The sequence below is a fragment of the Bombus impatiens genome, unplaced genomic scaffold (assembly GCF_000188095.3).
Source record: "Bombus impatiens unplaced genomic scaffold, BIMP_2.2 scf_0967, whole genome shotgun sequence".
In the NCBI taxonomy this organism is placed as follows: domain Eukaryota; kingdom Metazoa; phylum Arthropoda; class Insecta; order Hymenoptera; family Apidae; genus Bombus; species Bombus impatiens.
Window position 1 is genome coordinate 293423 of NT_177386.1, and position 27034 is coordinate 320456.

Below are 27034 nucleotides of genomic sequence, written 5' to 3' on the forward strand. Positions count from 1 at the left end.
GGAGAAGGAAGAAGTTACTCTGAAACCAATTAAGAAAGAGAAACCAGAGGAGGAAAAACCTGAAGTTAAATTGAAACCTGCCAAGCATTTGAAGAAACCAGAAGAAGAAAAACCTGAAGAGATAATATTGAAGCCAGTTAAACGTCTTCCTAAGGAAGAGGTGGAGAAGGAAGAAGTTACTTTAAAACCAATTCAGAAAGAGAAACCAGAAGAAGAAAAACCAGAAGTTACGTTAAAACCTGTTAAGCGACTTCCCAAGCAAGAGGAGGAAAAACCGGAAGAAGTGACATTGAAACCTGTCAAGCGTCTTCCCAAGGAAGAAGTGGAGAAGGAAGAAGTTACTCTGAAACCAATTAAGAAAGAGAAACCTGAAGAAGAAAAGCCAGAAGTTACACTAAAACCTGTTAAGCGACTTCCCAAGGAAGTAGAAGAGAAGCCATCAAGCATTTGAAGAAACCAGAAGAAGAAAAGCCTGAAGAGATAACATTGAAGCCAGTTAAACGTCTTCCTAAGGAAGAAGTGGAGAAGGAAGAAGTTACTTTGAAACCAATTAAGAAGGAGAAACTAGAGGAGGAAAAACCAGAAGTTACGTTAAAACCTGTTAAGCGACTTCCCAAGGAAGTAGAGGAGAAGCCAGAAGAAGTTACTTTAAAGCCCGTCAAGCGTCTTCCGAAGGATGAGAAGAAACCAGAAGAAGTTACTTTGAAACCTATAGAAAAAGAGAAGCCGGAAGAAGAAAAGAAGCCAGAAGTTAAACTGAAACCACGCAAACCTATCGAGAAACCAGAAGAGGAGAAACCGGAGGAAGTGAAATTAAAACCGGTTCCGAAGCCAGTCCCTGAAAAAGTCGAAGAGAAACCTAAAGAAGAGGAAAAACCTGAATCCATATTACCATGGCGCGTTGGCAAAAAGGCGAAGAAGGTCGTCGATTTCCGAGAAGAAGTCACAGTCGTACCGATCGATCAAGAGAAAGTGGTCTCGGAGGAAACAACGGTCGTGGAACAGAAAGTGGAAGCTAAAGAGATGACCCAAGTGGTGGTTAAAGAGATCGAAGAACATAAACCTGTAGAAGCGCCCGTAATTCCGTGGAGGGCACCGAAGAAAGAAATGGTGAAAGAAGTCGTCGAAGAAAAGGTCGAAATTGTAGAGATCAAACCTGAAGTGGTACACAAAGAAGATACAGTAATCGAAGAGATCGTTGAAACAGAAGTCTCTAGGATAAAGAAACGACGTCCAAAGAAACCGGAAGAAGAGAAGGAAGTAGTCGAATTGAAACCAGTCGAGAAACACGAAGAATTCATTGAAAAAGTAGAGGAAGTGGTTCTTAAACCAGTCAAGAAAGAAAAGGTAGAAGTAGTAGAAGAGAAAGATGAGGTTCGTCTTAGACCAATACCCAAGAAGCCACAGGAAAAGGAAATACCCGAAGAGGTAACTCTGAAACCTATCAAAAAGGAGAAACCCGAAGAGAAACCTAAGGAAGAAAAAATACCAGAATTGAAACCAGTGAAATTAGAGAAACCAAAAGAGATAGAAGAGAAGGAAGAAACAGTGGCTAAAATACCATGGAGGAAACCTAAAAAGAAACCAGAAGAGGTACCTGTACCTGTTCCTATAGAAAAGGCAGAAGTGATCGATGAAACTGTTACCGTAGAAGAGGTTAGAGTGGAGGAAAAAGTAAAAGATGTGGTCACGAAAGATGTAGTCGAGGTCGAAACAGAGATAAAAGAAGAAAAAGTGGAGGATCGTAAGAGCAGACGCAAGCAGCGTACGCAAGTAGAAATATCCATCACGGACAAAGACAAAAAGATCGCTCCGAGGTTCATTCAGAAGCTACAACCCGTTATCGCGCAACCAGAAACAACCGCAGAATTCACATGTACAGTGTTCGGCAGTCCATTCCCCGAAATTACCTGGTACAGAAACGAGCAGGAGCTTCACGCCAGTGAGAAGTATATAATGACCATCTACGAAACGACAGCCTCGTTGGAGATAACTAAGGTGAAAGAGGAGGATGCCGGCATGTATTCTTGCAGAGCGTCAAATCCCGCTGGAGTAGCCACGTCCACCGTGAATCTCGTGATATTCGGTACTAGATCTGTGTGTTGTGACGTCTGTGTGATCGTTTTCCTTCAATTTTTTATGGCTTATGGAATTAACGAGTTTTTACAAATGGCTTACGACTCTATGGATTTATGAAATTTCTTGGCAAACGTGTGAACGATGCTTTCTACCTGTGTTTCTTTGTTGTTACTGTGTGTTTTTCTTATTTCTATAGGGTAATGTAGATACACTTAATTGAAAGGGAAGCAATTTTTTATAAATTACATATAACCTATAAGAATATATATACAAATTTTTAAAAGTTTTTTATTTTAAGTTTCAGAAATTTTACTGTTTGCTTTTTTATTTAATTTTAGCGATCGGCAAGTCTGCTCGCTTTACGTTCAAAAAAAGCCGTTATTTTTATTAATAATTATTCTTGAATATTTCAATTATTAATGAAAATAATGATAATTATAATTATATACATCCGAGTATTTTAACGAAATTAAAATTCTATGCTCGTTGCGTACAATCTACGCTATTATGCAGATGTGTTTTGCATGAAGTTTTACAGTATCGTCGCGTGATCGTTCCACTTTACAATTACCATAAACTCATACGACGTTCTATTTCACAGAAAAAGAGGAAGAAGGCGTAGCGCCACACTTCGCAACACCTATTAAGCCTCTCATGGTGGAAGAGCACAAACCAGCTCTACTTGAATGTGTGGTCACTGGAACACCGGTGCCGGAAGTAAAATGGTATCGCGGAGAGCAAGAACTGAAACCTCAAAAGGGTAGAGAAATCACCTTCAATCCTGAAACCGGTGAAGCAAAATTGCATATATTGGAGCCAATGAAAGAGGACGAGACGATTTATCGCGTTCGAGCTGTGAATAAATTCGGTCGAGCCGAATGCAGAGCTAATTTGGTGATCGGTACCGCGGTGAGGGTCACTAAACCGGAAGTTCTAAGAGCACCAAAGATCACCAGGCCTTTACCAGCCTTGGTAGCCGAACTTGGAAAACCTCTAACTTTGTCAGCCGATTTCGAGAGCAAACCAACGCCAAAAGTGAAATGGTTCCGCAATGGAACTGAAATTGTCCCATCTGACAAACGGGTGATAAATATTTATGAAACTACCACTGAATTATATATTCCTGAGGTGACGAAGAAAGATGGCGGGAAATACGAGGTTAGAGTTCAAAATCCTGTTGGAGAGGCGAGAAGTTCGGGCTCTGTTACGGTGAAAGAACGCGAGGACAAGACAGACGAAGTGAAAGCTCCGAGGTTTATCGAGCCGCTACAACCACAGATTGTCGCCGAAGGAGAGGTCGTGATCATGGAAACACGTGTTGAATCCTATCCGGCAGCCTCCTTCCAGTGGTTCCACGAAACTCGTCCTCTGGAGGTACTTCAGCTTTCTACTTTCGTATTTATCCATTTTCCTGTTTCTCCTTATATTTTTTTCTGCGTTTGTATTCTTTAACATTTACACACTTGTTTCTCTGCTTATATTTTCAAATTCATTTTCCACATCCTTTGACTTCTCTCCGAGACTTTCGTATCATTCTGAGAATCTTAGTAACAGCTAACTACATCTCTCATTAAATAACGAGACACTTGTACCAAAAATTCAGAATACATACGCTGGAAACTACTTATCTATAACGAAAATTCTAAAAAATTACAAATATACGATGATTTCTATCAAGAATTCCAAACGTTTGCACTTAAAGTTAAGACAAGAACGTTTGAAAATCACAAATAAAAGACAATTTGCACTTGGAATCCTCAGAAAAATGTTTGCATCGAAAATCGAACAGAAATCATTAAAAGTCAGCGAATAAAGGACAATTTGCATTTAGAATTCTAAAATATCCTCGTCAAAAGTTAATCATAGGAGAAACCCTCGAACATCGCAAATAATAAACAATTTGTGTTTAAAGATTTAAAATATCTACACTGGAAATTAACAATACCAGAGACTCTTGAGAATTACGAAGATAATAATTTGTGAATTTCTATTGCAGTCCACGCCACAGGTAAGGATTGTGACGCAAGAGAACAGATCGATCCTCATGATCAAGGAGATCAAGCCCGAGTTGGCGGGCACGTACACCTGTCGCGCCGAAAACGTTGGCGGATCAGTCACCTGTACGGCGACGATAAATGTGTTGGAGACACCGTGGGAAGAAACCGTTGAGCTTGTTTCACCGACGTTTGTTAAACGATTGTCACCGGTCAGGGTCATGGACGGTGAAAGCGCAAACCTGACGTGCATCGTCCATGGGAAACCTACGCCTAAAGTGGAATGGTACCACGACAACAAACCTATCAAAGAGGGCAAAGAGATTACTATTATACAAGACACGGAAGGTGTGTGCAGTTTGGCCATAACCGAAGTATTCCCTGAAGATGCCGGAGAATACACTTGTCGTGCCGTGAATCCTGTTGGCGAGGCCGTTTGCATGACGTCGCTTATCGTGGAAGGTAATGAATTTTATCGTGTATTTAATTATTGTTGTTTGTAAATAATAATAGAGATGATTAAATTCGAGATGATAAATAAGATTTTGAGAAAATTTAGGGGAAATTTATGAGACAGTTTTGTACAGACAAATTAATACGTAGAAATATAAACTTAATGGTAATACTAGAAGTGACAATTTGAAAGAATTTGATAATAGTTTATGTGTCGAATAATAAAATTACGGCTGAAGAGCCTTTATTATACAGGGTAGTTGGTAACTGGTGGTGAAAGGGGATGATTCTACGCGGAAAAAGAAGTCGAAAATATAGAATAAAAATTTTTCGTTTGAGGCTTTGTTTTCGAGAAAATCGACTTTAAATTTTCGCTATATTTTCGATTTCTTTTTTCGCGTAGAATCAGCCCCTTTCCGCTTGTACCACCAGTTACCAACCACCCTGTATATTGAATTGTTATGGTTGAACAAATGGCATTTATTTAAATTTGGTACGGAACGTGTGGTGAGAAAATTTTGCACAGCAGATTGTAAAATAATATCAAATATAATGATATAAAAAGAAATAATATAAATTAATAAAAATAATACTATTTAAGTTTGATATTAAAGATAGCATTACAAAAATATGAAAAATCAAGATGAAATGTTTTATGAAATGTTTTATGAAATGTACATTTCAGAAAACTATAATCCGATTTTTATAATAATATTTTTCCCTTCGTAGCATACGAGTACGTACCAGATTCGGAGATCGCATCCTCGATCGTTGCGACGTCTCTTACTACAGGGCAGAGTGGTTCGGAAGAGGATCTCTTATCTCCCAAGGTACCTACAGAAAAATCACTTTTCATAAATTTCGATTTTTCTATAAATACGTATAATTTTTCAATTTAATTCTTTTTTTTTTTTTTAGGAAACTCCCTTGTTCGACACGGACACAGAGGAATCTGCGCCGGAGATAATAAAAAAACTTCCTCAGTTAATTCCTACCAAAGTCGGAGAGTTAACCAGGTAAAAAGATGATGTTGCAAACATTTAAGAAAACTTTCATGCGAATTCGAACCCGTGGAAAATAACCGTACATATTTTTACGAAAACAAAATCGTTACAATTTTTATATCTGCATTTGAAAATCAAAGAAATCCAGCTATATTTTACACTATATCTATTGGGTTGGCAACTAAGTGATTACGGATTTTATCATTAGATGGTAATAACAAAAACCGCAATCACTTAGTTAACAACCCAATAAGTAGAATGTTACTTTCGAGTCAGACAAAGCTGATCCTTTCGAATAAACACTAATGGTTAATTTAATTTATCTAATATATCTAATATGTGTATATTATAACGTATAATATATCTAATAATTATACTAATACCATCGATAATTTCTTATGGATAAAGCTGAGAATTTTATTAAATCAAATTTAGCTATTTTCAATCATTTTTATCAATTTTTACTGTGTTCTACTTTTTCATAGACTGGAAGTGAAGGTCAAGGGAAAACCGAAACCAGAAGGAAAATGGTACAAGCAAGGCCAGGAGATCATGCCGTCCGAAGAATTCCAAATCGAGGAATTCGACGATGGCACGTCGATACTGACGATAGCCGAAACATATCCCGACGACACGGGTGAGATTGTGTTCGAAGTTCACAATCCACTCGGCGTATCGACCACGATGACGTACCTGTCTGTAGAAGGTAACGATTCGTTCATCCCGAACGAAGAAGCAATTTTCGAAAGTTGTAGAAGCTTCGCTAATCTGCTTGATACGAGTTCTTTTCAGCTACGCTCTTCTTCGATTGGATTCAACAGCGAAAATCTCCCAATGCTCTCCCTGTATCTCCCTCATAAATATTATGTCTCAAAACTCACACTGAACACGCACATCCTATCACTTTTATACACTTTTTTTATATTCTTTCATTTAGCGTTCTGCCAGCTACTCGGACCCTTTGAGTTCCATCCATTGGCTCTCGAATTTTTATGTGAAAATGATCATGAGATTCCTAATTTGGTATTAATCCGCAGATTAATTTGAACAACTGTTGTAGCGAAATTTCCTAATTTTATGATTGCAGAGAAGAAAAAATACTAAAATAAAAAATTTCTAAATCACCAAATCTTTTAAACTTCTAAATGTCTAAATTGTCAAATCTCTAAATTTCTAAACGTCGAAATTTTCAAACTTCTGAAAATTACAAATTGCAACACGTGCTTTTCAAAATTCTCGCGTTCAGATTTTCCCATTAAAAAGGTTGCAAACAATTTCACGAAATGATTCGAAAGCCAAGAAGCGGAAAAGAATGCTTTGATCTAAAATGCAAAGGCTTAAAAAGAATTATCACGTCGCTTGGAAGATGGGACTGAAAGGGTCGAAGATGCGAATACATCGCTAATAATCCCTCGATTCCTTAGGAATCCTCGGAACAAAGGAGTACAGGAAACCATCATGGGTGGCCGAAATGGAGGAGATGCAAGAAGCTCTGAGAGGTAAGAGTCGTCGGTCACAGGCGATCGATTGCATGCTGAGTGAAGCAGAGTGCAGCTTTTCGACGGATAGCCTGGACGATCGCGCCATTAGGGACGAAGGTTCTCAAAGAGATAGCTCGACGATGATCAGCGAATTCTCTTCCACAAGAACTCTAATGAACATCGACGACGAAGGTAAGAGGTGTTTCGAGGAGGAAGATTCTTCTCAGAAAGGATTCTTCTTGTCCAGAAGATTCTCCGACTCCACAGAGATCGAACAAGAGATTACTAGTACAAAATATTCTTGGGAGATGAATATTGCTCAGAGAGGAACGATTTTGGATCAAAATATCGAAAATAGCTGTGAATCTAAATCTAATGACAAATACGAGATTAGATACGAACAAAAAAGTATGGATAAAAAGATGAAAGGTGAAAGGTTAAGTAAAGTGGTGAAGAAAAAGAAATCGGAGAGTTTGGAGGAGAAAACCGTGACGAAAAGGAGCGCGGAGACGAAATCGCTTTCGACGACTGTTTCAATGAAAAGTAGACGAGATGGAAGTAGCACGAGTAAATCTTCTAATATGCAGAAGGTGAAATTGTCGAAGCCTTTGACGTTGGAAAAGTCGACCTCGCCAATAAGGGGAACGATCGTGACGACCGTGAAAGCTAGATCTCCGTCTCCGGTCCGAGCAAAGTGTTCAAAGATCAACGAATCCACGTCGAGCGAGAAACTGAGGAAAGCAACAGGTAAATCGAACTCTCCTTCGCCTACGAGATTGGAAAAATCAAAAGCAATAAAATCCGCCGATAAATTAGTTGCCGTAAAACTGGGCAAAAGTGTTAAATTGAAAGAAGAGACTCATGCTTTTGATACGACTAGTAATGACGAAACAATAAATAAAACCACGCAGAATATCGATAAGATATCGGTAGAGAAAGACGAGTCCAAAATGGAGTCATTAAGAACGCAAAGGAAAAAGAAGATCGTATTAGACTTCGACGAGTTTCCACCTCCGAGAACTGAGAAAAGGAGCCACGTTCACTCTGAACATTTGAACGTTCCAGAAACTGGCGTCTATCTGTCGCCTATCGAGGAGAACAGCGAAGCTTCGACCGGAAGTGGGCAAAATAAATTCGCTACCGAGCATTATGGCGCTGGAAAGATGATGGAAACTACGTTGGAATATGACCACGCGAGGAAATATCATACTTATCCAAAATCTAGAATTCCAGTAGCAAGATGGTCGAAAGAACGTCGTTTTGGCAACTTGATGATGGATCCAAAGATGTACCCTTTGGAACCGAGAGAAATTGATTTGGAAGCTTTTCAACAATTGCATACAGCAGATAGTCAAGAAGAGTTGCAAGAATTTTTGTTGTTGGAGAGTCAATGCAGTGGAAACCTTGGATTAGCTGGAAACATGTCGACGTCCGAGGTTTCATGCAGTGAACATCACAGTGAGGATGAAAGAGGCACCATGTCAGGTATTCTTGTTGATCGAATTACTAACAATATAGCTACAGGCTGATTTACGTAACAATTGAAACAAGTCAATAGTCCATTTTTGACTAAAGTTAGAAGAAAAAACTCGAGGAAAAAGATGAATCATTTCAAGGGATTTTTTGAGAAGACATACATTTTTTTGCACAGATACAATCATTTGTATAAAAAAATTCTACATAAAAATATATTAAGATAACACGGTCCGAAATTGATCAGTTTAAAACTTGAAAGTTAAAAAATGTTTTACCTTTAATATCGAAACTTTAATATCTTCTTTTTCTTCTAATATTTTCCTTGAATGTTAATCAACGAAGAGATATGACTCGTTTGAGTTGCACGAATCGCCTTGTATAATAAGATTAATTATTTCTTATGCTTTTCATAAAATTGTTGTTTCGCATGGATTTTCTTTGTGTACGAGTGTTTTGTCCTTTTCTCGTTCGGCTAACCAGATTACTGACATCGGGGTCACGCTAGTCGCACAATCACCAATCAAGAGATCAGGTAAACTGTTTATTAAAGATTTTTGTTTTATAGACTTTTCTCTTTTTCCCATTGGATAGTTATCACAATTTACGTGTCCTGGTTTTAGCCACGCAATCTGTACCACGATTCATCCAAGAGATAACCGACGTTTATGCGAGGGAAGGTGAAACCGCGGTGTTTGAATGCGTATACTCTGGCAATCCTGCTCCAGGTATTTTACAACTTTTAATAATCATCACAAATAATTACTATATGAGCCACGCAGAAGATTATAATCAAGGGCAATCTGTTTTTAAAACAGGAAATACCAGTTGCTTTGATACTAAAATTGAGAAATTTTTAAAAAACAGAGTTGATCAATTTGAGTTCTGAATAGCTCGTATACCGATACGAGGAAATATGTTTTAAAAAAACATATGAAATTGCAATCGTTCAATTGTTGTTAGATTTTACATGCTCGTATCAGACCAGTTCACAAATTGTACGAATCATTTAAAATTAAAACGTTACTATTAAGATTGAAGAGAATTTCGTAAGATAATGGCAAATACATTGTAAAGTGGAATAAATTAAAATTAGCTATTTTTTAATGTTATTGTTGCAGCCAAAAATAAATATAAATTTACAAACTGATTCGATAGAATGTTAATTATAAATTCGATTTCATTATTTTTTCATTTTTAGACGTTGTATGGTACAAGAATGACAAGTTGGTCTCCAATACCCAGAACGTGAAAGTTCGTATCTCCGATGAAGAGAAAAAGACATCGCTAACGATTAAACACGCGACCGAAGAAGACGATGCTACTTATGTGTGCAAAGCTACCAGTGAGATAGGTTTGGCAACGACGAAAGCTAAACTACGCGTAACAGGTACCATTTCTTTTTTAATCTACCAGACTATATATATGTTATTCACGTTTAAACATTAAAAACTTGTTTTTTAAAACGTCATTTAAATAATATTGTGAGAAAATTGAAGGAAAATTTATAAGGAATTTTAAAGGAGGTAGTGCATGAAAATATAAAGTTAATGATAATTTTATACCGTTAATTAAAAATTAACTATATTAAAATTTGTATATAATTAATTGAAAGTGGAATATCGTACGAATTCTTCCTTCAGATGTAACGGGTAAGACAACATTCTTTGACGAAGAAGAGGTGGTCGAAGAACAGGTGACTGAAGTCAAACCTAAGGAGAAACCGAAAAAGAAGAAGCCAGAGTTGAAGAAGGCTAAAGAGACGAAAGAGAAGGTGAAGACTGAACGTGTGAAGATAGACAAGAAGGAAGTGCGCAAAGAGAAGCTGGTTCCTAAAGAACAGCCAGAGGAAAAGTCAGTAGAATTAGTAGTTAAATATGTGTTAATAATAAACGTTTTATATATGAAGAGATATAATTATAATGGAAATTTTACGTTTAGGAAAATTGTCGACGTTGAAGAGACTCAGGTACTCGAAACGACAGAGATTATTGAAGAACAACCAACAGAGGTAAATACAACAATTAAATATATATACAATTACGTTAGATGGTGTAAAAAATTTTTAAACAATTTACGCCTAATGGAATTGTACTTAAATTTCAATAATTTAGCAAGTACAATCTTAATTCAAATAAAAAAGACCTGAAAGTTATAATCCAAGATATACCAAATAACGAATATATTAAATGCATTATATCACTATAAATAATATTAACAGCTACCATTAATTATTGTGCTCCATAGTCAACTAAAATGTTAGTAAAGGATAAATTTGCGTTCAATTACTGCTCATACATTAAAGATTAACATTCCATTTCATAGATATCACGAGCAAAGAAAGTGGTGCCGATCCAAGAGCCGCTAGTGACGGAAGCAACCGCGTCGCTGAAGAAGATCGACGATCAGAAGGCGCGCGAAATGGTACCAAAGCCTGAGGAACGTGCGAAACGGGTGGTGGAGGAGCGCGAAGGTGTAGTGGTCGTCTCAGAAGTGGCCACGGAAGACATAGCGCAAGATTTCACAGTGGAATCGGTGGTCGATCGCGCTAAAATCACGTCGGAAACCTTGCAAACCGTCTCTGTGTCAGAGGTGCACACTGAAGCTGGTGTCCAAGAGATGAAACGAATCGAGGCCAAACAACGAAAAGCAAAGAAAACAGTGGTAACCGAAGAAGAAATATTCGAAGAGAAGCCCAGAGAAGTAATCACGGAGGAAAAACCGAAAAAGAAGAAGAAAGACAAGATAAAGGTGAAAGAAGAAGTGACCATCGAGGAAATCGTAGAAAGACAAAGAGAGAATATCGCGAGAGAGGTGGAGGAAATTATGGAGATGCTTCACGCGAAAGAATTTGGACCTGGCGAAGCTCCTCTTCGAGAATTGGCTACTATCGGCTTCTTGGTGCGCCAAGGTGTCTCCGTGAACGAGATAAACGAGAGTCTGTACAGGACGGACAATTTCCCTGCGTTGAAAACCCCCGAGGCTCAGAATGCGCTGGTTCAATTAGTGGAACGAGAAGGTCATGGTCCATTGATCACGCAGGTTCTGACGGAAGAAACGACCACCGACGAAAGTGTAGTGGCCGCTACCGTTGGCTTCCGTGCTTTTATGAGGATGATCGAGCTGCAACACGTTACCGTGGAGGAAGTGCTCACGCACTTCGCTCCTGAGGACTTCCGGCCGCGTGCTTGGGAGGTTACAGAAGCTACGGAAGTAAGGATTGATTTTCTACTTCTTTCTAGCCCTGCTATGTGCTCCGAATTATTTTTGATCCAATCGTATTTGTCTGTTTTAAAAAACTTATTGAAATTATTTTCGAATCTGATTTGTGGTATTCAATTTCGAGTTTCAATCTTGAATCGTAGTATTTTCTTAAATTCGAGGATTGGAGCAAGGTTAGAAATATGAAGTAGAATGATCAAAAAGTCGAGTTTTCTTTCCATAGGAATTTTTTATCTTTTGCTTCAATTTTTAGTTACTATCTATTTGTATTATGTCATCGATATATCTGCTATATATCATAGGTTTTCTAAAAGACAACTTATATACGATTATTGTGAGATTTATATAAAATTCGAACTGGAAACATACTAAGAATAATTCTTCACAGGTTGAAACGGAGGGACGAGTTACGGAACGAGTAGATATGATCCACAAAATGGAGGTCCATTTCATGGGTAAGTGGAGAATACGGTGTGAGGTTTGAAATATGAAAAAAACAGAGACATAAAAATATTCATATACCACGAACAATGCAATGTTACAAAACGATGTTGCAGATCGTCTTTTTCTACTTAATACATTAAACATCTTACGTTTTGGTGTGTGCTTGCGTGGCTGCCTATACACTTTACGAGTGTACATTTTTCTTACGTTTTTAATATTTGTATATAGTCCGCGGCTTCACGACTACATATATACATAAGCTCGAGTAAGCATGCGTTTTATTCAATTTTTTTTCTTTTTGTATATAATTCAATAACAAAAAGATTTCCTTCGTCACACGTTTTTTGTACGTCATGTATTGTACATTTCAAGTATCAAATAAAAGTGATTCTTTTGCCATGTGCCATAATATCCCTGTGTGTTTTTCTTTTTTCTTCGAGTGTTTTGCTCTTCGTACTGATCTCCTTTTCCCAGAGTTCCCACGAAAGAAACGAATGGATTTTCTGATTGCAGAGAGGAGGGACGAAAGAAAAGCCGTCCGCGCGCAGGATATTCGTGACATAAAAGGTTTGAAGCAACGAGTTCTCAGTGCATGGGATATACATTCGTACAATTCGCCATTCGACTCACGAATGGACAGCATCATTAATATTATTTACTTCTCATTTCTTCGACGCAAAGATTTCAGTGTCCGGACAGTCGACACCACATCGACATTCCAATTCTACTTTTTTCAATTCTTTATCGTACTTTTCTTAAATCTTAAACAATTCTCAGTAGTTCCTTGCAGAGCTAATTTTCTAAGCCTGAGTTTACATTTATTTTTATGTTTCTATTTCACTTCAAGTATGTTGAATATGGTCAATGAAGAAGATGTAGGATTTCTAAAGACAATTTTATCTGTAGTAGAATCTTAATCTTCAACTAGTATTATTGGATCATAGGTGACCATTACACGATAGATTATTCATTTTTAATTTATATTATTACATATAACATTAGATTAATTTTTAGGTAATTGTTTAATTCAATCAATTAACGAATGATTTTTTATTACTGTACGTAATATTAATTTAATATGTAATTCTAATTGAATTAATTTAATATCTCAATGTTACATAATACGATGAATACAAAATCTCTATCGTATAAGATAGGAAACATAATTTAAAAATGGAATTGTCCGAAATTAACTTCGTTAAGAGTCATCTACGATCCATTGACACTAGTTGGGAATTAATTAAATCAAAGGAATGTGGCAATTCTGAACGGATACCAAATTCTTCATGAAACATTCTGCTACAAGCTTGAAGATCATCTTAATTACTAAATAAAAGATTCATCTCAAATTTAAAGCTCACTTGCGCTGACTAATAGAATCGATACCACGTATCGTAGACCAAAAGATATTGAAAGAAAAGAAAGCACGTGCGTGATCAATCATACGATACGGTCTTTACGTAATGATTATATTTTATTATTCTTTCAGATGCATGAAGCTTTACTTGATCGAATAATAGCAGTAAAATTGTTCTGCTTATGCCGCTATGCTTTCCACGCGCCGTATCCCTTCATTATTCTATTCTTCCTATTCCCTTAAATATAATCACCTAAATTAGTATATCAATCTTTGACCCGCTTCACCAAACCACGTCCACCACCAAAAGCTTCTCGTTTTGAGCTTCGCTCTGCTAATCGCAGTTTCGATGTAAGTAAAATTTGATTTGCGCTTCAATTCGTGTATTTCATTTGTATTTGGTAACGGATCCATCGTTTCCACCACATTTTTCTGTTTAACGTTTCATTTATGTTCTTTTTCATGCCTTGTTATATCATCTGAGAAACTGCGAAATAAATTATCACGAGATCATTGAAGTCGATAGATATTCGATTTCAATGAATCGAGTATTACATTTTCAATGAAAATTGTATGGTATACGATGCTTTGAATATTATCCAATCACCGCAGATATTAAATTTCAGTGTATTGGAAATTTAGAGGAATAATAATTTTCATGTCTGTATATATTTCATAGTTTCTACATCAATAGACTGTATTATATTATTCGTTTGTAAATAGATATTTACTGGTAGCAGTATATATTTGCAACGTTAGTTAGAATGCAATTGGCTGTTTTTACTTGTTACTGTTACACATTCAAGTTACACACTCACATGAATCTTTCTGTATAACAACGTTGTCCCACATACAAAATGATTAGCGATTAGACAAAAGATTTACCTTCTATGCCTTTTTATTTTCTTTTTAATTTCTCCACTTTATTTTATTTTCGGCAGCAAGCACGATGTGTAACAGACAAGCGTCTCTTGTAGTTCTCTTTCTTTTTTTCTTTTGTGTTAATGTTGGTTTGACTTCTGGCCGGCCTATACTATCTCTTTCCACTGCCACTACACGAAATTTACACACGCATCACTTGTTATTAAACAACGCATGAGCACAGGTGCCTGCGAAGCAGCACTACCCATCGCACACTACTCTCAGATACCGCAACAAACATTCCAGAGACATCGTAATTCCAACCAGTGAAACAATATTCCATTCTGTACCGTTTTAAGAAACTTTACAAAAAGACACTGTGTCGATCGAGTAGTTTCCATCGCGAACATTATCTACCTGCCCGACGGTGTACTGTCTGTGACCCATTCAGGATGACACACTTTGCAATAGAATAATTATCTAGTAATTATATATAATGTGTTTACGCTGTTAGTTGCCAGCGATTTTTTAATATTTTTTTAATATTTTTAGAAGTTTTTAGTATTTTTCTAAATAATATGATAGCCCTAATACATTTTCAAAATGATGGAAACATGAATGTTTGTATATATTTCTATCCATTGAGATATAAATATATAGACATAACTTTCTTATATTTTATGAACACGGTTGTCGAAACGATAATTTATTGCAATATATAATTCGCAATCCGATAGAGTATAAGATCACGTAAGCAAAAAAAATTAAATAACATTCTTTAATTCGTATATTTTGGTGATACTAAATAGCATCGTAGGTAGGTAGGTAGGTTTTTAAGCTCGTTTCAAAATATCTTACTCATTCTAATGTAAATAAATTATAGTTATCAATGTAAATATATTCATAGCTTCCTCGTTACGAAATGCCATGGCATAATTCAAAATCTATTCAATAACTCATAATTCAAAATCTATCTAATACAAAATCTATTGAAGGTATTGTATAAAGAGATAAAGAAACTTCCACCTCTTCTATTTTTGTTATAAATTTACGAAGAATGCGTACCGATAATATTTTTATAATATTACAAATGTCATAATTTATTATATTATACTTGAGATTGATAACTCATACATTTGTAGTAAGTATTCTCTACTACCTCAATGTTTCATCTTATTTGAATCCATTTGTTGTAAATATTAAAAGTACCTCTAAAAAATTTGAAAATATTACATCGAAATAGACAAAATCGAGAAAACTTCTATCGTTCCTTTGTACCTCTGATATTTTAACATTCTCGTCCTGAAAGGGTCAACGTTTCGTATTCTCGTTAAGAGCACAATGAAATAAAACTATACGATACCTTTGGAAGCCGCGTAGAGTAAAATAGAATACGCTGTTCACACACTATCCGCTATATTCCAATTTTTCTTATTTTTTCCTTTTCTTTTACTTTCTCTTTCTATTATTTTCTTTTGATTTATTTTCTCTTACCTTCACACAAATTCCGTGCACTATACGTATGTAGGTTTTGTCTCACTCCTGTATCGTATTGAAGCACGTTGTCTGAGCAAGCAGCATCCGCATATTCTATGGTTCGTCGCATGAAGTCTGCAAAACAGTAAAACAAACAAATGTAAAAAAAATTACGAGAATGAAATTTTGTCGCCTAACTCGGGAAAGTGAGAGCGTGCGAACGAACGAACTGAGCGAAAGGCTTAACGTGAGAGAAAGACCGAACATGTCCGCGTTTATGATTGACACGAATATTCTCACATACTTTCCACAGAATACGAGGACACACGGCAGGCATACACGACACTGCACGAACGAAAAGTAACAAAACCAAAGGAACAAATCGAGGAGAGAAAGGAAGATAGGGACGAGGGGGTTCAAGTTGTAGAAATCGAGGAGATCGAAGAGACTGAAAAGAAGAAGAAGAAGAAAAAGGATGTGGAAGAAATTGAGGAAGAAGTCGAAACGATCGTTATTGAAACAGACTCGAAGGGCAGGATGGCTCAAAAACAAAAGAAACGCGATGATTTAGAGAAACAGGTTGTAGAGGAAGAAGAAGAAATAATAGAAAAAGTAAGAAAAGAATTGAAACCCAAACGACCTAAGATTGGAAAAGACGAGGTTGAGCTGGAAGAAATCGAGGAATTCGAAGTGACAAAAGATAAATCAATGCCTTCGATCATGTTAAACGTTTCTAGCCAAAGACATCAAATAGTACCTTTGGATCGTACTATCGAACAAGCACCTGGAAAGCCAGAATTAGAGAAAGCTAAATTAACTATGGACACTATTACCCCATTAACCGAGCAACTGGTCCCCGTTCAGGAAAAAGAAATCGACGATATAACTCAAATTAGGCCCATTGAACGTAAAGCTTCCTTGTCTATTTCACCTGTAGAACCTTATTCTACAACAGAAACAACAATTCAAGCATCCACTGGCGAATTTTCTGATACCTTCAAACCTACATCCTACGAGGCAACACCAGCTTTCGTTCCATCGGAAGGTTTAATTGTCAGTGAGACCTTGACCAACGATGCTAATCTATCCACTTTAACTATAGACAAACAAGAAGTCAGTAGAACTGCAGACGTTAGCGTGACTCTTCAAGAAGCTACTACTGTGTATGAAACCATGGTAAGTCAAAAGGAAGCTCCAACAGAAGATTTTGTGTCGCCATTGACAGTCAAAGCAGAAGACACTATTCTGCCTCAAGTAGGCTTATCAGTCTATGAAGTTCAAGAAGGATTGTCAGAAGACAAATTAGAACCATTAAAGACTGTACCAACTAAACCCAGAATAAACGTGACAGCAGTTGAACCATTGGTTGTCGAAGAAATTCGAGCGGAAGATAAACCAGGAAAGTATTACCCAGAACTGGTAGTTCCTACAGAAGTCGCCACAGAAACTGTTATTCCGCAACGTCAACGAGTCACAGAAGAAATGCACGCTCCTGAGAAGGAAGGTGAATATGTTCCAGGTAGATTACCACCTAGTCAGAAAGCACAAGTTGGAATATCTTATGGAAACGAAACAGCAATTATCCAACAGAATGTTGTTCAGGAAAGTGAGGGAGTGTTTATTTCTGAAAGGAAAACTGATACATTCGAGGCTACTCCAAATGTAACTCTGTTAGAAGGAGTTTCTGTATCTACGGTTCAAACGCAAGACACAGAGACTCATTTGACAATCGAAGAGATGAAGAAGGCTGTTGCTGATTTAAATGTAGTCGAGATTACATCAGCTGTAACAGTGGAGACTGTCCCGTCTGAGAAAGAGAAAGAGTATCAACCAGGAGACAAACCAACTACCAAGACAGCAGAGACATCAATATCTCCATTAGAAATTGGATCTATCACGAGTACACTTATTCAGGAGTCCGAGGGTATTTATCATCCAGATCAGAAGCCTACGAAAGTATTAGCGGAGACTTCTATCAGACCTGAAGAACATGTGATGGTATCAGAAATCCAGACAGCAGATTATCCGTCAGATTTCAAGGAAGAATTGAAATACGTGCAAGAAAGTGGAACCGTGGCTGTGCAGTTGACAGAGGCTAAGATGGTCCAAGAAACCATGACTCACGATCGTGAGGCAAAAATGGATGAAATAGTCAAACCCGAAGAACGTATAGTAGAAACTAGTTACGACGCCATTAGAAGCGTTGAAGTGTTCCAGACTACGTCTATAGAAAAGGAAGCTGATCTTAAAATCTTCGAAATGCCAGAATCTCATCGTGGCAAGACAGTACCTACTCATCCTGTTGTTTCGTTAGAGGTTGAGATGATTCAACCAGAAGATAATCTAGGTGTTATCAAGAAAGAAGTTCCATCTTCTGGCATGGCTAAAATAGAACCCATTGGATTACAAGAGACTGTAGTGCGAGAGACTATTGCGGCAGAAGACGTAGCACCGGTTGAAAAAGACAAAGCACCCGAATCAAAGACGGCTGAAGTTACAATGAACGAAATAGAAGGCGTTCATACTACTATGGTAATCGCTAGCGAGAGAGAAGCTGAATATACACAAGTATCTGAGATTAAGGGAGCTTATGCTAGCACAGAATTTACTACACAAGTCGCACCAGTGTTCGAAGAAGTCAGAACTCATTCACCAACTGGAGAATACGTGCCTGAAGAGAAGCCAGCTTCTGGTGTAGCTCAACCATCACATGTTCCACTAGAGAGCGTAACTGTAGCCATGCAGCAGTTAGCAGAGAAAGAAGATTTGTATAAAACTGACGTACAGCCAGACCAGAAGACTGCAATTGTGGAATTGACTGAACCCAGACCTGGCCCAACTGTCTTAGAGGTTATTCCCCACGATCGTGAGAATGTTTACAGTCCTGACGTGAAGCCACAGGATTATACTGCTCAGACATTGGTGTCCGGTCACACAGTTGCATTAAAATCAGAAACTTTAGTGGAGCAAAGCACCGCTGATATGAGTATTGACACGCCTAAATCTGGAAAGGCTATTCCACAAAGAGATGCTTTGGAAGAATTGGTTATCACAGAGACAACTATTGCTGAAACAGAGAAAACGAGAGAAGCAGATGTTTTGCCAACTACTCAGAGTGCTGAGGTTGAAATTCAGATGAAGACTGAGAAATTAACAGTCACTGAGATAACCAGTGTCCAGGAAGAAGAAAAGTTGGAAGTGGAAGAGATACCAAAAGAAAGAAAAGTTACATTAGGAATCACTGGAGGACACGAGGTTGCTGAGTTACAAGAGACAGTTCTTGCGAGCAATGTAGATATTCTGAAAGAAGACAAGACAAAGGAAGAACATGCTAGTCAACAACAGAGCGGATTGGAAGTCGTTGAACAGACAGAGATATCTATTTCTGAGAAAGAGTCGCCTCTCCAAGAAGATATAAAACCTGATACTAAGAAAATTGAAGTCACTTTTGAAGAAGGTCAAGGTATCGTGGTAGGTATAACGTATCCAGAAGACAAAGAGGGAATATTCACTCGAGAAGAAAAACCTAGAGGCGTAGAAGCTACCGTAGACATCGACACGCAAGGTGTAGCATCCAAATTGGAAATCCTTAGTGACACAAGTTTAAGTGATCTACCACATGAAGCGGTTCAAGAAATGAAACCAAAAACCACGATATTACCTATCGAAGCTGCAATTGCCGAAGAAGTACAGACCAGAGAGACAGAAGCACCATTCAGTGAGATTAAACCCTCTGATAAGAAAGCGAATCTTGAATTCGTGACAGGAGAAGGTTTAATTGTTTCAGCAGTTACTACTGAAGATAAAGAGAGTCTGCTACCAGAAGGTGAGAAACCAGAGACCAAGACAGCTAGCTTCGATATCCCCACACATATTGTCGCTCAGACTAGTGAGACCACTACGACAGATAATGTGGGCGAATTTGAACGCAAAGAGGCTCTTACGGCAACAGCTACAACAGATCATATTACTTTCCACAGTTTAATTGCTTCTGAGACGGCTGCTGGTGATCTAGAAAAGCCTATGGAAGACTTCGTACAACCAGATAAAAAAGTAGTAGATATTTCATTCCAGGAAGAAGAAGGAATCACAGTAATTGAGACCATTGCTTCAGATATGGAGAAGGAATACTTCGAGAAGCTAGAGATCCATGGTAAACAAGCTGTACCTAGTTTCGATGCTCATAAAGTGGCTCAGCTGACAGAGATCAATCCAGCTGCTGTTTCTGGAGACTTAACTGTGCCTGCACCAACCACAGTCGCAGCTAAAGAAGAACGATTGCCATTTGAAAGCATCGTTCAAACTGAGACGGTTGTGTCTGAGACTGAGAAAGAATTCATGGACAAACCTGTAATCACCAACAAAGCAGAAATATCTATCAATGAAATCATCAGTGCCACTACCACTACTGAAATTCCAGCTGATAAAGAAGATATTCTCAAAATTCCTGAGAAACCGACTGAAAAACAGGCTAGTGTTCAGTTTGCTGGTCACGTGATCGCTGAGAAGACGGAGGTGACTGTAGATTCTAGTGCTGGAAAATTGGAAGAGGTGAAACCAGTTTCAGCCGCAGCAATGCCATCTAGTATTCCTCTGGAAGCTATAATTAGCTCAGAAACACAACCAACTGAAGCTGAAGGATTGTTTAATAAGGATAAAGCGCCATTACAAGCTCTGGCTGACATGTCTCTAGTGGAAGAACAGAGTATACAGGTGTCAACCGTGGTTTTGGAAGATAAAGAGGAAGAATATAAGTCTAAAGAGCTTCCAGAGATGAAGACAGCTGGAAAGAGTTTGATTTCTGGTCACGTAGTCGCAGAAACAACTGTGCAAGTTGTAGATTTTAGCACAGGCGAATTTGTTGAGGAGAAACCATCAGGTGCCACTGCAATGCCAGAACATGTTCCATTTACTTCATTAATTGAGTCTCAGACTATTGTTCAAGAAAGTGAAGACAAATTTATACCAGGACAATTACCAGAAAATAAGAGAGCTGTTGTAGATCTTGAAGAAGGTAGAAAGATCGTGAGTGTATCTCAAGTAACTCCTGCAGATAAAGAATCTTTATATATTTCTGAAGAACAACCATCCAAACATGCAGCTTCTGTTGGATTAGACACCACTCATGCAATTGCTGAAACTACTACTATTTCTGTTGAAGATTCAATAGCAGAAGTAAAGGTAGAGAAACCAGATACTAAAAAGGCACTTCCCAGTCAAGAAGTATATCAAAGTGTACAAGTCACTCAAGATATCGTTCAAGATCAAGAAAATATTTTCGAAGGAAAATTCAAGCCAGAAGTTCAGAAGGTAGAAGTCTCTATCGAAGAAGGTAAACGCGTGACTACTGTGACTGAAGTCAGCGCAGCTGATAAGGAAGAGATATTAAAATCTGTTCAAGAAGAGAAAACACGATCGGCAGTGCCAGGTATTGTATCCGGACATGAAGTGGCGGAAGGATCAGAGGTTATTCCACAGATAAGTACTGGAGATGTGGACATTGTCAAACCTATCACAGCAACAGCACAAGTAGGCCAGAAACCATTCGAAACAATCGAAATGACGGAACAAATCCTAGCAGAAAAAGAAATAGATAAGGTTGAGGAAATATCGATGCAGAAGACTAGTGCACGTGTAACAATAGATGAGAACAGGTTTATTGCTATAACAGAGGCAACTACAGCTCAAGATGGTGAAGTAGAACTGTCAGCTATGAAGAAACCTCGCGAGGAAGTAGCAAAACCAGCGATGGAAGGCAAAGAAGTCGCTGAACAGATGGAAGTAAATCTTAGAGAGGGACTTGGAGATCTTCCTGAAGCACCAAAACCGACGACTTTTGAAGCTCATTCTATTCAAACTATGCTGGAGAGCGTTGATATTAGTGAAACAGTTCCGCAAGAACATAGTGCGATATTCGAGGAGAAGATGAAGTTGGATGAACATAGCGCGAAAGTGAGCTTCGTGGAAGGAAAGAGTGTCACAGTTTCTCATGTAATCACTCAGGATAAGGAAGACTCTATGACCATACAAAAACGTGAAGAGAGCACTGCAGAGGTTACTTTGACGAAGGTTGGAATGGACGTGGCGCAGAAGGCTCAGGTATTTGTCGAACAGAGCACTGGTGCTGTTCAGCCCTTAGAGAAACGCGAGGTCAAAGCTCATCCTAAACAAGATGCTTTAGAACCTATAATTATTGAAGATATTCCAAGCGTAGAGAGCGAAGGAATATTTGATAAATATCCAAAAACAATTTCGTCGATTGCAGTGCCCATGTTTGAGGAAGGTCACGGAATTTCTGTGACAGAAGTGACATCAGCTGAGGTTGAGTCTCTATTGAAGGAGAAGAAATTGGAAGCTGCTCAGACAGCTAGTAGTACAATCATCACAGAACGTAATATTATCGAGACCACTACCGTTGAGTCTCAAGTTAATATGCCAGATAAAGTAAAGGATATTACCATGCAACCTCAAGTAGCTGTTCCTGGACAAGACACGTTTGAAAGTATCATCGTGAGTCAGAATATAGTTGAAGAAAGTGAACGTTCGTTCGAAGGCGTGTTCAAACCTCAAACTCAGAAAGCAGATATAGATATACAGAAAATGACGCCTCTTCAAATTTCGGAGACTATTACAGAAGACAAAGAGAGTGTCTTTGATGTAGCACCTAAAAGAGAAGGAGTTATAGCCACTCAAGATATCAGTCTTCATGAAACTGTAGTTGGATCGTTAGTGGAGAGTATTCAGAGCACTCAGGAGATCCACGAAGAGAAACGAGTATCTTCTCAAGCCACGATGACACAAACTGTCATAGAGACAGCTGTTAAGATGGAGACGACGACTGGTGAACGCGAAGAGACGTTTGAAGGGAAATTCAAACCTGAAGAACAAAAAGGAAAACCTCAGATGGAAGGACTTACCACTGTTACAGTTACTGAAGTAGTTTCTAATGAAATTGAAGATATTTTGCCTGCAACTGTTGCACCTAAAGGGCAGCAAGCTCAGCCTAGTTTAACTGGCAGAGAAGTTCCTGAAGTAACGCAGATAGTCACTGGAGCAACCACTGAAGAATTCGAAAAAATAACTCAATTGAAGGAACAACAAGGTAAAATGGAAGTAGAAGAATTGTCTTCAGTAACGATTTCTGAAGTAATTTCCAACGAAACGGAGGACATATTCACTACTAAGTTTATGCCTAAAGATCAGAAGGCGGAGTTCAACATACTAGGCCGAGAAGCTGCAGAAACATCTCAAGTGACCACCATAACCGAAGCTGAAGAACTTGCAGTGAAACGTCCTGAAGAACAGAAAGGAAAACCAAAATTGGACGAACTGACTCCACTTACAATTTCTCATGTTGTATCTGAAGAAGCTGAGGAAACACTACCAACAGCGGAAGTTCCAAAAGAGAAGACAGCTCAGCCTAGTCTAATAGGAAGAGACGTAGCAGAAACTATGCAGGTGTTGACTGTTGCCAGTGCAGAGGAACTTGTAGCACCCAAAGCACCAGAAGAACAAAAAGGAAAACCGCAAGTTGAAGAATTATCTCCTTTGACAGTTTCACAGGTGGTTTCTCAAGAAGCAGAGGAAGCTTTGCCTGCGCCGGAAATTCCAGTTGAAAGGGAGGCACAGCCAAGCATGATAGGCAGAGACGTGGCACAGACGATGGAAATTTTGACTATGGCGAATGTTGATACGTTGGCTGAAGATAAGAAGCCTGGAGAACAGAAAGGAGTTCCTGGTTTGGAAGAATTTGTGTCTCTGTCAATATCACAGACAGTTTCTACTGAGATGGAGGACTTGTTACCTAGTCCTGAAGTGCCTACAGAAAAAATGGCACAGCCGAGTTTACTAGGTCGTGATGTAGCAGAAACCACACAAATTTTGACTATGATGGCAGCGGAGGAACTAATAGCTGAGCATGCACCGGAACAACAGAAAGGAAAACCAAATGTAGAAGAACTGACTTCTGTTACAGTTTCTCAGACTGTCTCGCACGAGACTGAAGAGACGTTAGAGAAACAAGTAGCACCTAGCACAGCGACTGCTAAGCCTGCTTTTACGGGGAGAGAAGTCGCCGAGACTAGTCAAATTCTTACTGTAACGAATGTAGAAGAATTAGAAAAGCACATATTACCTGAAGGACAAAAAGTAAAACCACGATTGGACGAACTTACGTCTATAACAGTTTCTCAAGTAATGTCTAGTGAATTGGAGGATACTCTGCCATCTCCCGAAAAACCGAGTGAGAAGATTGCTCAGCCACAGATGACTGGCAGAGAGGTAGCTGAGAAAACCGAAGTCTTAACTGTGACGAATGTCGAAGAGTTGCAGAAGTTGGATAAGCCTGAGAGTCAGAAGGGTAAACCAGATGTGGAAGAGCTCAGCTTCCTCACTGTTTCAGAAGTGGTATCGACAGAAGCTGAGAAGGAATTACCAGCTCCAGAAGCTCCTAAAGAACGCAAGGCGCATCCACAGTTAGATAGTATTGAAGTCGCAGAGACCTCGGAAATATTAACTATGACCAGTGCTCAAGAACTTCATAAACCAAAAGCACCGGAAGAACAAAAAGGAAAACCTCAATTAGAAGAGTTGCTTTCCCTATCAGTATCAGAAGTCGCGTTTGGTGAAGCAGAGCAGGGTCTTCCAACTCCTGACGAACCTACCACTCAAACAGTCAAACCTAGTCTACTAGGTATCCAGGTTGCTCAGAAATCCCAAGTAATTACATCAGTTATAGCTGAAGAGTTACAAGAAACTACCAAACCAGATACTAAACAAATAGTTCCTGAACAAATTCCATTCGAAAGTATAGAACAAATACAGCCAATAACCCAAGAAAGCGAAGATACGTTTATCGTAGAAAAAACAGCTAAGTCAGCTACAGCAGAGATGTCGTTCCGTGTGTCTGAGAGTGTCGAAATAACTCAAGTGACGGCCACGGAACAAGAGTCAAAGGAAGTCATAAAAGGCGTTGCTAAAGAAGTTTCAGCTCAACCTGATGTGATTAAACACGAAGTAGCTGTGAAAACTGAAATTCAGCCAGCTGACGCAGCTGGCGAATTTAAAGTAACTAGACCAGAGAAAAAGACAGCCAAAGGTGTAGAGGAGATTCAACAAGGTGTGATCGTAACAGAACCATTGAGCTCTGGTGAGATTGAGTCAGAAATGCCCGAGTCTGTATTACCTTTCGCGAAGTTAGCGAGCGTTACTATCGAGGCAGAACACCTGGAACACGTTATGGGTGAGTATTATTGTTATCAAGGTATTCGATTGGCATCGACGGGACGGACGAGCATGTGGACGATTAGCATTGGACCAGAAGACGCATTGACAATAGTGGTTATATTGATTTGGTTGTTGAGAGATCATAGGGGAGGCTCGATCGAAGCGGAAGAACGATCAACGCGCAAAACGTTTAAATGCGTCTTCCAAGCAGGTTTGATAGGGTCGTCAGGTATAGGATAATGGTTGTAGGAAATCGTGTAAGGTAGGTATGTAGACAACACACAGAATCAAACACGATATGGAAAGGTTCATATAAACAACACGGATTACTATCACACAGAACACACAACAGTTCATTCATCAGACAAAATACAAGAATTTCATCCGAAACAGGTTTATACGTCGCGTTTAGTGTTTTGTGTTACGAAATCGATGATTCGAGACACAAACAATACAAACTAACCAACCCAAGCCCCGAATACGCTTTCGGTGAAGTATCGCGGTTATATGTGAGAAGTCAAACCAAAAAAAAAGTAAAAGAAAAGCAAAATAGTGCGCGAACGATTACTGTCACGACACGATAATCATATCACACTTGTTCTTGTATACATTTCAGAAACTACAGAAGTACCAGCGCAACAACATCACATCACAATCACACAACACACAAAACACGATACGCCACAGCAATTGATCGAATCAGACACAGAAGTAATTGAAGAATATACAACGAAATTCAGGCGCGGAAGTAAAGAGGATGAAACAGCGGCGGTTAAGACTAAGAAAACGATTATTCGTAAGAAAAAGCCTAAAACAGAAGCTGAAGAAGATAATGTCGTTGTCATTGAAGAGGAACTTGAAGATATTAAACCACAGATACCATCGATACCGAAGAAACAATTTATGCCTATTGAAGAGATTACAACAACTATGGATGTTGAAGAGATAATACCTACAAGAATCGACGAGGTTGAGGAAACTCAGAAGGAAGAGGAGAAAGTAGAAGTTGAAATAATTCAAGTTCAAGATACTGATAAAACAAAGAAAGTAACGAAGAAGATTATACGTCAGAAAGGAAGAACTCAAAAAGTTACCGAAGAAACGACGGTGGAAGAGGAAGGCAAAGCACCTGTAACAACGGTGATAACAAAACCTACGGAGATGATAGAAACGATTGAAAGAGAAATTAAAAAGGAGAAGCCAGTAGAAGAACAAATACCAGAGGAGGAAACAAAACCATTGGCACCAGTAGAGTATATTATACCCACGGTGCAACAAGTGGAAGAACAAGTAACGGTGACAGAAGAAGTATCAAAAGAAGGAAAACCTAAGAAGGTTACCAAGAAAAAGGTAATTAAGAGGGATGGCAAGGAGCAACAGGTGACTGAAGTAGTGACAGTCGAAGAAGAAGGGAAAGCTCCGGAGACCAGTGTCATTGAAGGACCAGTGGAAGAAATAGTCGAAGAGATTATGAAACGTTTGCCTGCATCAGCGTATGCTAAACCATCAGAAGTTGAAGAAGTTAAAGAACAAGTTACAATTACGGAAGAAGTAACCAGGTGGGGTAAACCAAAAAAGACTACAAGGAAGAAGATCACAAAGCGAAAGGGACAGAAGCAACAAGTGACAGAAGTGGTTACAGTCGAAGAACAGGATAAAACACCTGTTACTACAATAACTGAAGGACCAATAGAGGAAGTTGTCGAGGAAACAATAAAACCATTGCCCGCTCCCGAACGTATTACACCAACTGAAGTAGAAGAAGTCAGAGAACAAGTGACAGTTACTGAAGAAATCACGAGAGAAGGAAAACCGAAAAAGGTTACCAAGAAGAAGATAATTAAACGAAGAGGTAAAGAACAACAAGTGACGGAAGTAGTAACGGTTGAGGAGCATGGAAAGAAACCCGAAACAACAGTGACTGAAGGACCAACAGAGGAAATTGTCGAGGAAATTATAAAACCA

General features: G+C 38.6%; 1 protein-coding gene and 2 long non-coding RNA genes across 8 annotated transcripts in view; 1 reads left to right on the plus strand and 2 right to left on the minus strand.

Moving 5' to 3' along the window:
• The window catches only part of LOC105681465, a 4145-nt gene extending 3711 nt beyond the window's left edge, over positions 1-434 (minus strand). For all 4 annotated transcript variants that reach the window (XR_004462613.1, XR_004462615.1, XR_004462614.1 and 1 more), the window contains exon 1: positions 369-434. This is a non-coding gene — a long non-coding RNA (uncharacterized LOC105681465). The remainder of the gene's footprint in view (positions 1-368) is intronic.
• Positions 1-14907, minus strand: part of LOC112213684 — a 27259-nt gene extending 12352 nt beyond the window's left edge. Inside the window, exons 1-2 of one of the 3 annotated variants that reach the window (XR_004462620.1) lie at positions 14393-14907; positions 5271-5360 (exon numbers count right to left, since the gene is read on the minus strand). This is a non-coding gene — a long non-coding RNA (uncharacterized LOC112213684). The remainder of the gene's footprint in view (positions 1-5270; positions 5361-14392) is intronic. The other 2 variants (XR_002947582.2, XR_004462619.1) reach the window with 2 other exon arrangements.
• The window catches only part of LOC100743641 (titin), a 133563-nt gene that overhangs the window by 73067 nt on the left and 33462 nt on the right, over positions 1-27034 (plus strand). Inside the window, 17 exon segments of the mRNA XM_033323400.1 lie at positions 8-434; positions 437-2086; positions 2681-3453; positions 4076-4535; positions 5256-5356; positions 5445-5542; positions 6016-6236; positions 6955-7029; positions 9108-9212; positions 9686-9874; positions 10128-10338; positions 10426-10495; positions 10810-11697; positions 12095-12161; positions 12664-12717; positions 16158-25085; positions 25686-27033. Coding sequence (XP_033179291.1) covers positions 8-434; positions 437-2086; positions 2681-3453; positions 4076-4535; positions 5256-5356; positions 5445-5542; positions 6016-6236; positions 6955-7029; positions 9108-9212; positions 9686-9874; positions 10128-10338; positions 10426-10495; positions 10810-11697; positions 12095-12161; positions 12664-12717; positions 16158-25085; positions 25686-27033 — 15665 coding nt within the window.